The sequence below is a fragment of the Rhinopithecus roxellana genome, chromosome 16, assembly GCF_007565055.1.
Source record: "Rhinopithecus roxellana isolate Shanxi Qingling chromosome 16, ASM756505v1, whole genome shotgun sequence".
In the NCBI taxonomy this organism is placed as follows: domain Eukaryota; kingdom Metazoa; phylum Chordata; class Mammalia; order Primates; family Cercopithecidae; genus Rhinopithecus; species Rhinopithecus roxellana.
Genome location: NC_044564.1, coordinates 56,888,114 through 56,901,920, shown reverse-complemented (window position 1 = coordinate 56,901,920; position 13,807 = coordinate 56,888,114). Strand labels below are relative to the sequence as shown.

At 41.0% G+C, this 13,807-nt stretch overlaps 1 protein-coding gene across 2 annotated transcripts in view; it reads right to left on the bottom strand.

The window, feature by feature from the left end:
* Positions 1 to 901: 901 nt before the first annotated feature.
* Positions 902 to 13,807, bottom strand: part of PDCD1LG2 (programmed cell death 1 ligand 2) — a 58,975-nt gene continuing 46,069 nt past the window's right edge. Inside the window, exons 5-7 of one of the 2 annotated variants that reach the window (XM_010365085.2) lie at positions 13,584 to 13,718; positions 8,079 to 8,132; positions 902 to 2,201 (exon numbers count right to left, since the gene is read on the bottom strand). In XM_010365085.2, the coding sequence (XP_010363387.2) occupies positions 2,170 to 2,201; positions 8,079 to 8,132; positions 13,584 to 13,718 (221 nt within the window). In that variant the 3' untranslated portion in view covers positions 902 to 2,169. The remainder of the gene's footprint in view (positions 2,202 to 8,078; positions 8,133 to 13,583; positions 13,719 to 13,807) is intronic. The other variant, XM_010365084.2, reaches the window with a different exon arrangement.

The following is a 13,807-nucleotide window of genomic DNA, read 5'->3' as shown; positions in this document are numbered from 1 at the left end:
TCCCACCAGCAGTGTAAAAGTGTTCCTATTTCTCTGCACCCTCGCCAGCATCTGTTGTTTCTGAAATTAATTATTGACTAGCAAAGAGACCACACAGTATAAAAATACCACTTTAAACCCCATATGGTAGGAAATCAGGGCACATTATGATGTGTAATGAAAAATATAGGTTTGTTGCTCTGATTCCATCCCTTTCAAACTGAACGAGCAGCCTTAACCAAATTACTTAACCTCTCTGTGCCTTTCCTTATCTGTAAAATGGAGTCATTAATAGTGTCTTTTTCAGAGAGTTTGGGGATGATTCGTTCCAATAGTATGTGTAAAATGCTTAACAATATTGGGCAATAGCAAGTACTTGATAAACGTTAGGTGTTAAGATAGCATGCTGTAGTATAGAAAATTTCTGAAGCTAAGACATAATGCCTTTTGATGTTCTCCCCTGACAGAACCCAGATTTCAGGATACTACAGCTAGGTTGCCCTCTCCCTATTTGGTATTCTAAAAGATAGCCCCAATCTAGGAACAAAGATGGAAATATTCTGACAGAAACCATTATGCCACTGGGTTCCTAGCAGAGTTAAACAAAACCACCCACGGATTCAGCACACTAATCACATATCTAGGGCATGGGTGGGGGTAGGGGTAGCATAGCTGGGCTTTCTTCCAGAGAAGAAGGCCTTGTCTCCTGCCCTGCTCTCTGTGGTGTTAGGAAGTGCTCCTCCTCCAGCAGGAACCCCAGATCAAGCATCCCTAGGACCCAACTCTCCTGACAAGTGCATCCAAGTTTGCCTCAAAGGCCTTCAAATCTTTGGGAGCCAAATGGCGTAACAGGATATTAACCTTACTGACTTGCAAGACCCTGAGCAAACTTCTTACCCAAAAGTAGAATATGTGAAGAACGTTGAAGAGTAACAATTGAGTTTTATTCTTTAAAGGCATTCTCTGATTTACATGAGAATTGAGAAACTGAGATGTATGATTTGTCTGTTAGTCAATTTCACACCCTTTCATTCCCATAAGCCCTAGATTTTGCTCACTTAAGGAGCTTGCTTTAGGCCCACCTACCTAACTCTGTTATACTAGCTAATGTGCCCATTTGAATAGTTCAAGGATCAGCTAATGCTCTGAGCTTCATGGCTCCAGTATGAAGAACAAATTTAACAAAATAAAGCCGTTACTGTAGCCAAGTTACCCTTCTGCTGTACACATATGTAGTGGGATCTTGCAGGATTTCCATAGTGCCAATTATCAAAGGCCTTGACTACTTAGCATTGCTGTATCACAGATGTGCCAACTGAGGCACTGAAAGCTCAAGTTTAAAGTCATATAGAGGGCCAGAAAAGGAACCTTAGTTTGGGACTTTGGCCATTTTAGCTACTCATCTGAAATTGCTGCAGATACAACGTATGAGCATATCAAATATTTTTGACTGTATATCATTGATTTCTAAGGTAAAAAAATTAAAAAGAAACCAAGAATTTCTAAAGGAAAGATGTAGTTTAAACAAAAACAACCACTATTAAACACGGTGCTGTTACAGGTTAAAACAAATGCTTTGTGACTTAGACCTCAAAAACAGAGCTTGATGTCTTTACTCCACAATTTGTGCACTTAGTGTATATTTAAATGCTCTCTTTTAGTTAGAACAACTTCAGATGCTATTAAGATTCCGGTAAACCATAAAACATGTCAATTATGATTTGAGTTTGTGCAAAGCCCTGTCATGAGCTCATAATCTCAATAGGCTCTTCCAGTACCCAGAGGAAGCTATAGATAAAAAATAACTCTATTGGCAACCCATCTGTTTCTGTAACTGGAAATTTCCACACATCTCTGCTTTTGGAAATCACTTAGGAAACTTGAGAGGAAATAATTCCTTTTGCTTTCAGTCTGGCAGCAAGAAGGAGCCTCAAGGCACTCTGTGGGTCCAGGATCCAGTGGGGTAATTTTGTAAAGTGCAGTCGTGCTTGCTCAGAGCCATAGGCTCCAGAGATAAGTCCAGATCAGTGAAGGGGTAGGTTTCATGGCCAGGTGCTGGCTAGTCTTGTTGCAGGTTTCAGATTAAAGTGCTGGATCATCCAAAGGCATTTGAAAAGTGCAAATGGCAAGCTCTGCAGGCCACCGAATTCTTGTTCAGAGTCCAGAAGCATCTTTAGATGTCACATCAGGTCATCCTGGCTCCCAAGACCACAGGTTCAGATCTGGGGAGAAAAGCCCACAAATAAGAAAAATCATTTGTTATGATTAGAAAATATATAACTTCCCCAAAATTTGAGTGAGGAACTAATTTTTTAAAAAATGTTCATCTAGCTGGAAGCAGCATGGTTTAAAACTTTTCTTTAAAAACTTTTCTTTCCACAGTTTTTACCATTGCCCTAGTCCAAGTGTTCAGCTTCTCTCCTCAGACCTATTGCAAGAGCCATTCCTTTTCCATTCTGTGGGCCACACATAGCTCAGTAATATTGGAGCACATTTCAGGGGCCTCTCCTATTCAAAACCTCTTATAGTTTCCTATTGTGTCAGATATTTCTATTAGTTCCTGCAGACTCATTATTCACCCTGCTGCACTCTATTCATGCTCCAGGATGATGACATTGTAGACTACATCACTGGACTCCTCCCTCTGTCTTTGACTAGGCTCAGTCTAGGTGAAAAAGTGGGTTGCAGTGGGCTGAGAGCAAGGTTGGGGTATCTATTCCTCAGCAACCTCCCAGACAAGTTGTAGGTTGACTTTGTCCCTCTGTTAAAGACCACAGGTCCTGCCAGATGGACCTTTCTTATTGCCATTTTTACTAGGGTTCTGGGAACTGCTCCCTCCCCTTTCTCCTTCAGACCTAGGGATAGTCACTTTCCCTACCTGCTGTTATATCCTGGCATGCTCAGCATCCCTTGCTGGTTTCCCTTAATGCTGCACACACCTTTGTAAATAGTCTCTTCATTAAACTTGCCTCAGTTACCTATTCTAAGCATGCCCTCCATTTCCTGCTAGGATCTAACTGAAGCACTCTTGCCTAGTAAGTAAAATCTAACCTTTGCCTGGAATTAATGGTTTATAATACATCCCCTAACAGTCTTTCCCCCTTATCTCATACCTGGCTTTCTCTCTGAACAGGGTCAAGTGCACTTTCCCACACCTTCCTGCCTCTTTGCCTTTCCTCTTAGTGTCTCCTCTATTTAGAATAGTCTGCTGTTTCCATTTCTTCCTGGTTCAAAAGTCACCTCCCACATGAAACCTTTCTTCTTCCCTGATTATCCTCAGCTTAAAGTGATGTTTGTCCCCATCTCTGAACTCATGTATTGTTTGTATTCATGTATTGTTTGTCCCTCTTATATGAGACACAGAGAATCATAAAAAATACACAGACTTTTCACACCATTAAAAATTCATGGGCACAGGTGAGTGAAGCTGTTAGTGACTCCTCTTGCTAATAGCACCCTCCTCCCTCCCTGAGACAACTGTGCTGCCTGAAGAAAGAAAGTGTGAAGTTGCCTGACATGGGTTGGGCATTTCTGTGGACTGATAAGTAAGGTGGGCTTCAGGATATAGGGATAATTTGAGAGCTATATGATTTTCCAAATATGTTCCAAGAAGCACAAGGTATCTTAGAGCAGTGGTCCCCAACCTTTTTGGCACCAGGGACAGGTTTCGTGGAAGACAATTTTTCCATGGATTGGGTGTGGGAGTGGGGGTAGGGTATAGTTTCAGGATGAACCTGTTCCACCTCAGATCATCAGACATTAGATTTTCATAAGGAGCACACAACCTAGATCATTTATATGTGCAGTTCACAATAGGGTTCATGCTCCTATAAGAATCTAATGCTGCTGCTGATCTCACAGGAGGTAGAGCTCAGGCAGTAACAGCCACTTGCCCGCTGCTAACCTCCTGCTGTGTGGCTCAGTTCCTAACAGGCCAATGGTACCGGTCTGTGGCCCAGAGGTTGGGGACCCCTGCCTTAGAGGCTTTGTAGGGACCTATGGTAGGGTGATTATATCCTCCACTCTAATTTCACCACTATTTTAATTTGCTAGACATGTAGGAGTTCTGTCTAATATTTCCTTTGCAAAAGATTTATAATGGCAAAAGAAAAAGAAATTGGAAACCACTGAAATGGGAAAGGGGAAAGGAAACACACCCATGTGGAATGCTGATGCTGTGGTCAGTTCTCAGGTGGAAGTTCTTAGAAAGAAGACAGGATACTCAAAAAAACAAACAAAGCAAACAAAAAAAAACATAAAGACTGGCATATAATCTTTCAATATGCAAAAGCATATAGAAAGCTGGCTTCTTGTTTTAACCCAAATTATGTGAATGAGAACTGTTTCTTGAGTACCTTATCTGTAATACTTTATTATAAGAATCTTGGATGACTGATAAATTCATCCTTCTAGTTCCCACATGGCCTAACTGACAGGGTCTTGCAAATAGCAGACATTTAATACACGTTTGTGAGTGGGTGAATGAATGAATAAATGAGTGAGTAGCATTATGCTGGGAATCATGACTTTTTTTGGTCTGCTACTGTTTCACTTAAGGAAGTCACTTAATATTTCTTAGCTCCCAATGTCATAATCTGTGAAATGAGGTAGCTAGGATACATGGTCTGTAAACTCTAACCAAGGCTTGATGACTGTAATAACTATTTTGTAAAGGATAGATGATATATGTCTATGGTATCATAACCCACTCCTAAAGTTTTATTGTTTATCTGCTTGTCTGCATAAGAGGGAGAATGGCATAGGCCCAGATAGCAGCACAAGTAAAATTAGATACAAGAACAACTTCCACAAATGGAAAGGGCGGTGTGTCACAGACAAGGACTCAGTGGGTCTGAGTTCTAGCTCCATTTCTAACAGTAAGTTATGAGATGACCTTATGCAAGTCACTTCAGCTCGTACATCCTTAGAGCATATCCATGACATTTAGCTGTGCTAGGAATCTTTGAAAGGCAACTAAGACATTGGTAGGTGTCCTTTAAAGAAGGTATAGCATTGCCCTTCCTAAAGTTGATAAGGACTGATGAAGAGTCCTATATAATGTATTTAACTACTGGGATCTAGAGAGATGAGTGGAGATGGTTGAAATGGCCTCAGAAAGTATTCTTCTTCTTCGTAAAAGTAATACATCAGGGCACTCAAAAATAAAATTCAGAAAACATAAAAGTAAAAAGCAATACATGGTTCCATAATCCAAAGACATAATTATAGGCATTTTCATATTTTTACTTCTATTTTTCTGGAGGAAGGGAATATGGTGAGTCTATAAATAACATTTTTAATAGAACATGAATGATACATAAGTATATTTTTATTTTGCAATTTTTCTATTTTTTTATTATATAGAAAGTATTTCCCCACATTATTATTCCTCAGAAATAGAAGTTTAAATGCAATGTAGGGTCTATTTATTATAGGTTCCAGTTTTTTCCATGTTGTATTAGAGTAAACTAGGTAATGCTGTAGGAACAAACAACTCCAAAATCTCAATATAAAAAACAAAAGCTTATTCTTGCTCATGTTCCATGTACATTGAGGATCACCAGGGGACTCTGTCAATTTTAGTTACTCAGAGACTGAGACTGATGGAGCAATTACTACCTAGAATGTTACTGGTTACCATGCCAGATGGATAAAGAAAATATGGCAAAGCACGTGCCAACTCTTACATCTTCTACTCAGAAATAACACGCATCACTTATGCTTACATTTAATTGACAAAAGTGAGTTACATGACCACACTTAACTACAAATTAATTACAGGGAAGTGCAATTCTATCATGTGCACAAAGGCAAGAGATCCAGGAAATGCTGAAACAGCACTAATACTGAACTCTATAAGGCGTTTTCACAAGTCGGGTCTTGCTTCAGTTGCTGGTTAGTGAACCAAAACCAGCAAGCCCTTTGCTTCTTAAGTTGGAAGGGAAAATATTCATCTGAATAAAAGTCTTGGAAGAAATACATGCACCTGTAGTCCCAGCCACTCAGGAGGCTGAGGTGGGAAGATCGCTTGAGTCCAAAAGTTGAGGCTGCAGGGAGCCACGGTCATACCACTGCACTCCAACTTGGGTGACAGAGCATGACCCTGTCTCTAAAAATATTAAATTTAATTTAAAAAAAGCAGAGTGTAGTGTATGGGTGTGGATTCTGGACTTGGACACCTGGATTGCTGAATCAATTTATTGGTCCTTATATTATTAGCCATATACCTTGGGCAAGTTAGTTAACTGCTTCATGTTTTGCTTCCTCACCTATAAAATGGAAAGCAGGGAGTAAATACTTCAGAGGGCTACTGTGAGGATTAAATGAGCTAGTCTAAACACACTTCTGATGTTTTAGAACAGAAGCCTGGTGTTATAATAATAAAGTTAATCATTACTGTATCTTAAAGTAGACCATGCCAAAAGTTGGGATTTGGACAAGTCAGAAGGAATGGGGAGGACGTTCCAAAAGAATAACCAACGTGAGCAAAGGCACAGAAGTGGGAATGAGCTCATGGCAGTGGTGTTGGTGGAGCAGCTCGACTTGAGGAAAAGTTTTGTTGAGAAGTGGTAGATGAGTTGGCTTAGTGAAATGTGGCTAATTGTCAAAAGGTCTGAAAAACCCTGGGAAGGATTTGATATGATCTCTAGAGATAAGAGATGACATGATGATGATGAAAACAGTGTTTGGGGGATTAGATCTGGCAGTGGTATGCTGGTGCCTCTTTAAGGGACTTTTCCAAAGCTATCTAGAAATATTTAAATTCCTCATTAGGTATTGACAAAGAAAATAAGATATTAGATAAGTCAAACCTACCTCAAGTAATCTCTTCATTGAACCAAGACATCATTTTCAAAACTTTGGTTTGATTTTGTTAAGTCATTTTGGCTACAGGGTGCCCCCACTCCCCACCTAGATTTACTCAGATATTCATTGCTATTGCATCCAAATAATTAGAGTGGTAGATTCTGATATCACAGATGTCCTTTTGTTGCTGAAAGTTTGAGAGGCAGTGAGCTGAGAAAAAAGTCCTGCTGAACTAAACAAAAACACCAAACTGGTAGTCTGCTTGCAATCTAGGTTGGCAGGTTCATGCATGAGCAGCTATTAGACAGAACCCTGGCCTCTTGGACAACTCCAATGACCAGATAGCAGTTGGTTACTTACTTCTATTTATAAAGGCTCAGGCAGGAATGACAAATTGACTTACTTCAGCCAAGTATATGGCCAAGACTGTCCCCCTCATCTCTTGGTGCCTGTGATGATTAATTTTATGTGTCATCTTGGCTAGGCTATTGTGCCCAGTTGCTTTGTCAAATGCTAGTCTGTATGTTGCTGTGAAAGTGTTTTGTAGATGTAATTATCACTTGCTATCAGTTAACTTGGAGTAAAGCTGATTACCTCTCATGATGTAGGTTGGCTTCATTCAAACAGTTGAGGGCCTTAAGGGCAAAAAACTGAGGTTTCCCAGAAAAGACGGAATTGTGCCTCAAGACTGTAACATAGAAATCCTGCCTGGGTTTCCAGACTGCTGGCCTGCCGTACACGTTTCCAACTTGCCAGCCCCCACAATCATGTGCTGCTTCCCCTGAGTTTAAGCTTTTCATCCAACCAGGCTTAATGATTTTAGCAACCCGCTTTTTCTGACCCCTAGGTCATATCCTTCCTCCTCCACAGATTCCAGCTCCAAGCCTGTCAACCTCATGAAGAGACTTCTGTTTTCCCCATATTACTCTTGACTCACAGCCCACAACAATATACTTCTTAATCCTTGTTTGTTGCAAAAACATCCACTGTCAATTGCATCGCAGTTGAATATCTTCTCTTTGCTGTTAGATTTTAACTCCGTATCTAACTATGTGAGACCAGAGGTCCAGTGCAGTATCATCTGGGAATGCTTAGGAATATAGACTGAGCAAAAGATGGCATGATTGTTCTGGGGCTAAGAACAAGGCTTTGCTGAAATGTTACCAAACAGGAAGATTCTATAAGCTGGAACTACTCAGTTGCCTTCCACGAATTAATAGAACAGTGGTTACTTTAAAATTCAAACTGAGAGAGAAAAGAAGGTAAGAAAGAAAAGCAAAAATCATGCTTACTCACAGCACTGTTCACTTCCCTCTTTTTCGTGGTGACAGGTCTTTTTGTTGTGTCTGAAAAAGAAAAATTCCAGAAATGGAATAAGATTAATGAGAAAATTTTGTTTGGTTTATAGATTAAAATATGGCAGAACAAAAAGTAAATCTAAATAAATGCACATAGGGAAGCCCAAATGTTCTCTGTGGCCTGGGACCTCAGGATAGTAATGCATAATGCAAAATCTGGCCGCTAGGCAAAGACTGTGAACAAAGAAGACCCACACTTTCCATTCCTCTGTCTACTCCTGGCCCTCAGGCACTTAAAGGCTGAGGGACTAATTTGGGTATCCAACCCAGGAAATGTCTGGCTGCAGAATTAGCTCTCTCTTTTCTGCTTTAGTCTTGACTGCCACTTCTACCCTGCCTTCCCTGGCCCAGGTCAGAAGTTCTGATCAATTAATTTACACTAAGGTATAAGTGACTGATACTGGTTCAAAGTAACTCAAGTTACTGGTTCAGAAGCACAAGTTCACATGATGGGATGCTGTTCACCAGTAACTTTCCTTGGTTTCATATCTTTCTTTTATTTTTTTTATATCAATAGGTTTAGGGGTACAAGTGGTTTTTGGTTACATATCCATGTATGGATTGTATACTGGTGAAGTGTGAGATTTTAGTGCACCCATCACTCACGTAGTATACATTGAACTCAATATGCAACTTTTTAATTCCTCACTGTCACTCCCTACACTCTCCTTCTGAGTCTCCAGTGTCCATTATACCACTCTGTATGCCTTTGCATACCCATAGCTTAGCTCCCACTTAGAAGTGAGAATATATGGTATTTGGTTTTCCATTCCTCAGTTACTTCACTTGGAATAATGACCTCCAACTCCATCCAAGTTGTTGCAAAACACATTATCTCATTCTCTTTTATGGCTGAGTAGTATTCCATGGTGTATATATACCACATTTTCTTTATCCACCTATTCATCAATGGGATCTTAGGTTGGTTTCATATCTTTGCAATCACGAATAGATTTTCACTTTTTTCTTAACCTCTGATTTCACATATTCTCTCCCACTCTGATTCTCTTTTAGGATTTAATGCCCAACTCCTGCCATTGCCTGGGTTCCTGAAATCAGTCCATTCCTAATTCTGCTTTTGCCCTATATACCAGGTTTTTAGTAATTCCTTCATGACTGTCTTGAGCTTAGCTTGGAATTTGGGGGTCTCTATTCAGCACTGTAGTCTCTTTCATGAGGGTTCGCATTTGAAAGGAGCCCAGTGATTAACCCATAGGAATTGTTCTTGAATGCTGGCTTCAGTGGGTACCTCCTTAATGCCTGAGGTTAGTGCTGCCACTCTCTGTGGGCCACAGGTAACCATAAACCAGCATATTTGGTCTTTAAACCTTTGTAAAATTCTGGCTCAGTCTTCTAGGACTATGCCACTCAGAGTCTGGTTCATGGGCTGGTGCTGGTAGGTGAACTGTTACCAGCCTATGATGATAACTGGTCCTTCACAAGAGAGTTTAAGAAACACTGTTCTGAAGATCTGAAGACCTGTTCTAAAGATCTAGATTCCGTAGCTGGTGACTCCTACTGGATTCTAAGTTGACTTTGCCATTGGCTTAGCAAGTCAATGTGTAAGTCACTCAATTCTTTTGGATTGAAACTTACTTTCTCCTTCCATTGCTCAAAGATAATAATATTGATTGAATCAATTTGTATTAAGCACTTTTGTAACAAATAGGCCACAAGTTTTGGAGTCAAACAGACCTGTATTCAAATCCTAGCTGTATGACTTTGGGAAGTCATATAACTTTTCTGAGCCTCACCCAGCATAAAGACACTTCTCCCTGCCACAAGCAATTTTTGTGAAATTAAGTGAGAAGAAGTTTGTAAAGGGTCTAGCACAGTGGTTTTCAGTAGAACTTTCTGCAATGATGGAAATGTTGTATATCTGCACTGTCCAGTACAGGAGCAATTATCTGTACATGGTTATTGAGCACTTACAATGTGTGAATACTTAAGATGTGACTGATGAACTGAATTTTTATTTAACTTAAAAAGAGCCACAGATGGCTATTATATTGGACAGAGCAGATCTAGCATACTCACCTGCATATTGTAGGTTCAATGTTTAAAATTTTATTGAACATTTATTATATGCCAGGTAATTTTTTAGATACTGGGCATGTATTGGTGAATCAGAGAAACACAGTTACTGTACTCTTGAAACATAGAGACTAGCAGATGAAGCAGAATTTAACATTATTTTGCAACAGAAGTTGCCAGCTTCTTCTTTAGAGCCCAGCAGGTCACCCTGGAGCCCTGAACTGCTGAATGGTTCCTCTTAGGGAAAATGGTGAACAGGACCTTTTATGGACCAATAATGGCTGCCCTCCTAATACCCTTTAGTGCACAGAGCTAGTCACTGAGGTATAGGTGGGTAAATCTGTTCAGAGCTAAGAAGCCATCTGGAAGGAAAGGGACCAAGACTGCTGCCTCTTTACTTAACTTTGCAATGGACTAAGAAGTTCAGGATAACAGTGGCCCTAAGAGGAACTCAAGAGAAGGAAGTTAGGACTGGTGTCCCAGGCTCAACATGAGGGCCTAGAAGGGAAGAGGCTGGCTGTGCACAGCTGTGGCTAAGGCAGGGATCCCCTCCTACCTCATCAACCCGTTGGGGTCCTGGTTTGGGACCAATGACGGAGCATGTGTTGGGAAACCATAAGAACTGTAATCTTGTAGCACTGTGGTCTGTGTGGGGATTGGGACCAGCAAGGTTACCTTTGCGCAATGGATGGAGACACCTGGAAGGACCTGAGATTCTACATGGCAGTAGTAGACAGCAACTGCTCAAAACCAGGGCTCTCTGGAGGACTAACCTAGCTCCCTAGTAGCCTTCCTGCCTGTTTGTAAATAGCACTGGCCCTGTGGGCTAAGTAAGCTTTCTGTCAGTTTGTGGGAGGTGGAGAAGTACATGCTATAAGAGGGAGACATTGAACTTCTTGCTAAGATAGGCATGTGGGTGCTTGAGGAATTAATTGGAAAATTAAAAGGGATGCAATTTAATTGGTAGCCCAAGCTATTAAAACAGATCCTAGACTTGTAATTGTGTGCTGAGTATATTGAAAGAAGAAGTAGGTGCTATGGAAACATATAATAAGGGGATTTAATGTAATGGGTGTGGTATGTGGTGGGTAGAATTAGGAAAAACTTGGTGAAGTATAAGCTTAGCTGAGATTTAACAGATGACTCCAACTTAGATGGACAACAAGAAGAAAATATTTAAGAAGAGACAATTTTGTATGAGAAAACTTGGAATTGAAAGACCGCGATGCCTCTGAGGACTAGAAAATCCTGTATGGTTAGAGCTTAGACAATGAAGTTGATGGTGATGCAGTTAAAGTTGGAGACGTGAGTCAAACCATCCTGGGCTTGTTGGAACTTCATCCAGTGAGCAACAGGAAGCCATGGAGAAGGTCTGAACAGAGGACATATGGTAGATTTATGATTTTTAAAAGCCTATTCTAGCAAGAAGTGAGAACAGACCAAGTTGGAGGTAGCAGGAGTGAATACAGGGAAACCAGTTAGGAAGATTCCTCTGTAGTCCAAGTTGAACCACACTAGTGGCAGTGAAGTTCAGCCAATAAGCTGTAAAATGTTCCTTCTCTTGCTACTTCCCCTTTTACAGATAGAAAGACCATCTCAAAGAAGACAGGCAATTTGTACAAGGTCAGAGAGCCAATAAATGGCAGCACCAGGTCCCAGCCTAGCCCTCTGACCTTGGTTTAAAACTCTGTCTACATCATCAGCAGTTCTCAACCCTTTTCCGTGGCACACAAGTTTGTGTGCATGGCAGACACATGTAAGAAAGCAGATCTGAATGCAAATGATTTAGAGACAAGGATTATATAGGCAACCGTGATTTCTCTCTGGTTCATTAAAAATATAAAAGAAATTGTTTGCACATTTATTCACTCAATTCTTCTTTGTAACAGAGGTCTCCTAATCACAGTTAGGACTTGAGCTTTACATCCCAGCTCTGAGCTACTGATATCTTCACTCACTCTTAAGATTGGGGTGAAGGATGAGAAGAGGATTTATTTACACTCTATCTTTGAGTGTGACTCCATTCTATTCTCCCAAAGAGCTGGGACAGAAGACTCAGCTGCTCATTTCTGAAGTGCTTAAGGAGTCCTCAGGCCCTAGGCCTTGAACTCTGGTATAAGACTATTTTCAAGAGGTATGGGTGTGGGAGGTAAAAGAAGAATGGCGGAAGATAAGACAACTGAGGTGGATCTGACATAACTCTCTGAAATGGTTCTATTTAAAAGTCAAAGTTCTGTTGGAGATACCTCCTTTACCATGAAGCTCCCTTCCCTTCCACATTTATTTTTCTTTCTATCTTTCCTCTTCCCCATCTCCTGCTTTCTCTTTCTCCCTCACTCCCCTCACCATCTTCTTCCCTCCCTCTGTCTTTTTCTTTTGGCAACAATTCCTTGCATTCTACAGTTAGAAGTATTGTGGTCAGCACCCAAGTGAATGCAATCACACATAGGGCAACGGACAAATGGAACATGACAATATTTTATGGCAGATGAGAAAATAGAAGTTATGAATATAAATGTAAGATAACAACCACTTAAAATTTCCCTAGTCCTCAGACAGTGCTACTCCAAAGTCCTACTGAATTATTTCCACATATCATTTCCTTTTCTATAGATGAGGCCGCATATAGATCTTTGGAGAAGTCTGTTGAGTGCAGACAAGGGAGCCGTTTAGGAAAGCACCAGCTAGGCCTGCATACATCCTGGGGGTTTTGTGGGCAGGCTCCTCCCAGGAAACCAAGGACAGACACATGAACAATGAAGCAATGAAATCAGGGCTCAAAGGCTTCAGCATGCTCTGTCCCAGCTGGTACAACAGAACAGGAGTGTGTTGGTGAGAATACAACAGGCTAAGGAGAAACTCGAAGGGAGCTGCTGAAAGATGTTAAGGCACCACCAACCAGCTGTTTCCTTATCCCCAAATGGCCTCAAAAACCTTTCTCCTTTCCTTACCCAACTGTGGGGTTGAGATTCCTGGGAGACAGGGGGTGGGTTTATCCCAGCTTATGTCCAGACTGGGGAAAAGAGGAGTGAAAATGGAAGGAATCCTCAGAAAGGATCCTGGCAACCTCCCACCAGCAAAATCTGAGCACGTAGCTATCTGCATTGCCAAATAACATCACTCTCATGAGGCTGATGAAAGCTCTTGGCTCAAAGAACAAGACAAACTCTTTCAGACATAAGAACAAAACATTCCCTTTAAAAAACTCAATGTAAGAAGTTCAGCTCACTGACGACGAGAGCCATTTTCTTCTGGGGAAAAATAATCAACAAGACAAGCTCAAAGTGGTTCATAAGCTCTGGGTGGGTTTAGCATGAAACCAGGAATCTATAGGCCTGCAGTGCAAGGCAGTGGCTCAGTGCAGGCACCCAGTCCATTTGGTTACCATGAATAAAACTCACTTACCTTTTGAAGAATACAGCTTTTGACAGAGTTGTTTTCTTAGGGCTATCACCGTGGCTATGAAAATGAAAGCGATGATGCAGGAGGGGATGAAAATGTGAAGCAGCCAAGTTGAATGGGTCCTGGGTTCTATCTGACCTGGGTGAAGGAAAAGCACCAGAATCCTGTTACATGGCAGCTCAGAGGTAGACCAACAGGCTGGCCACATGAGTGGGTGACAGCCAATA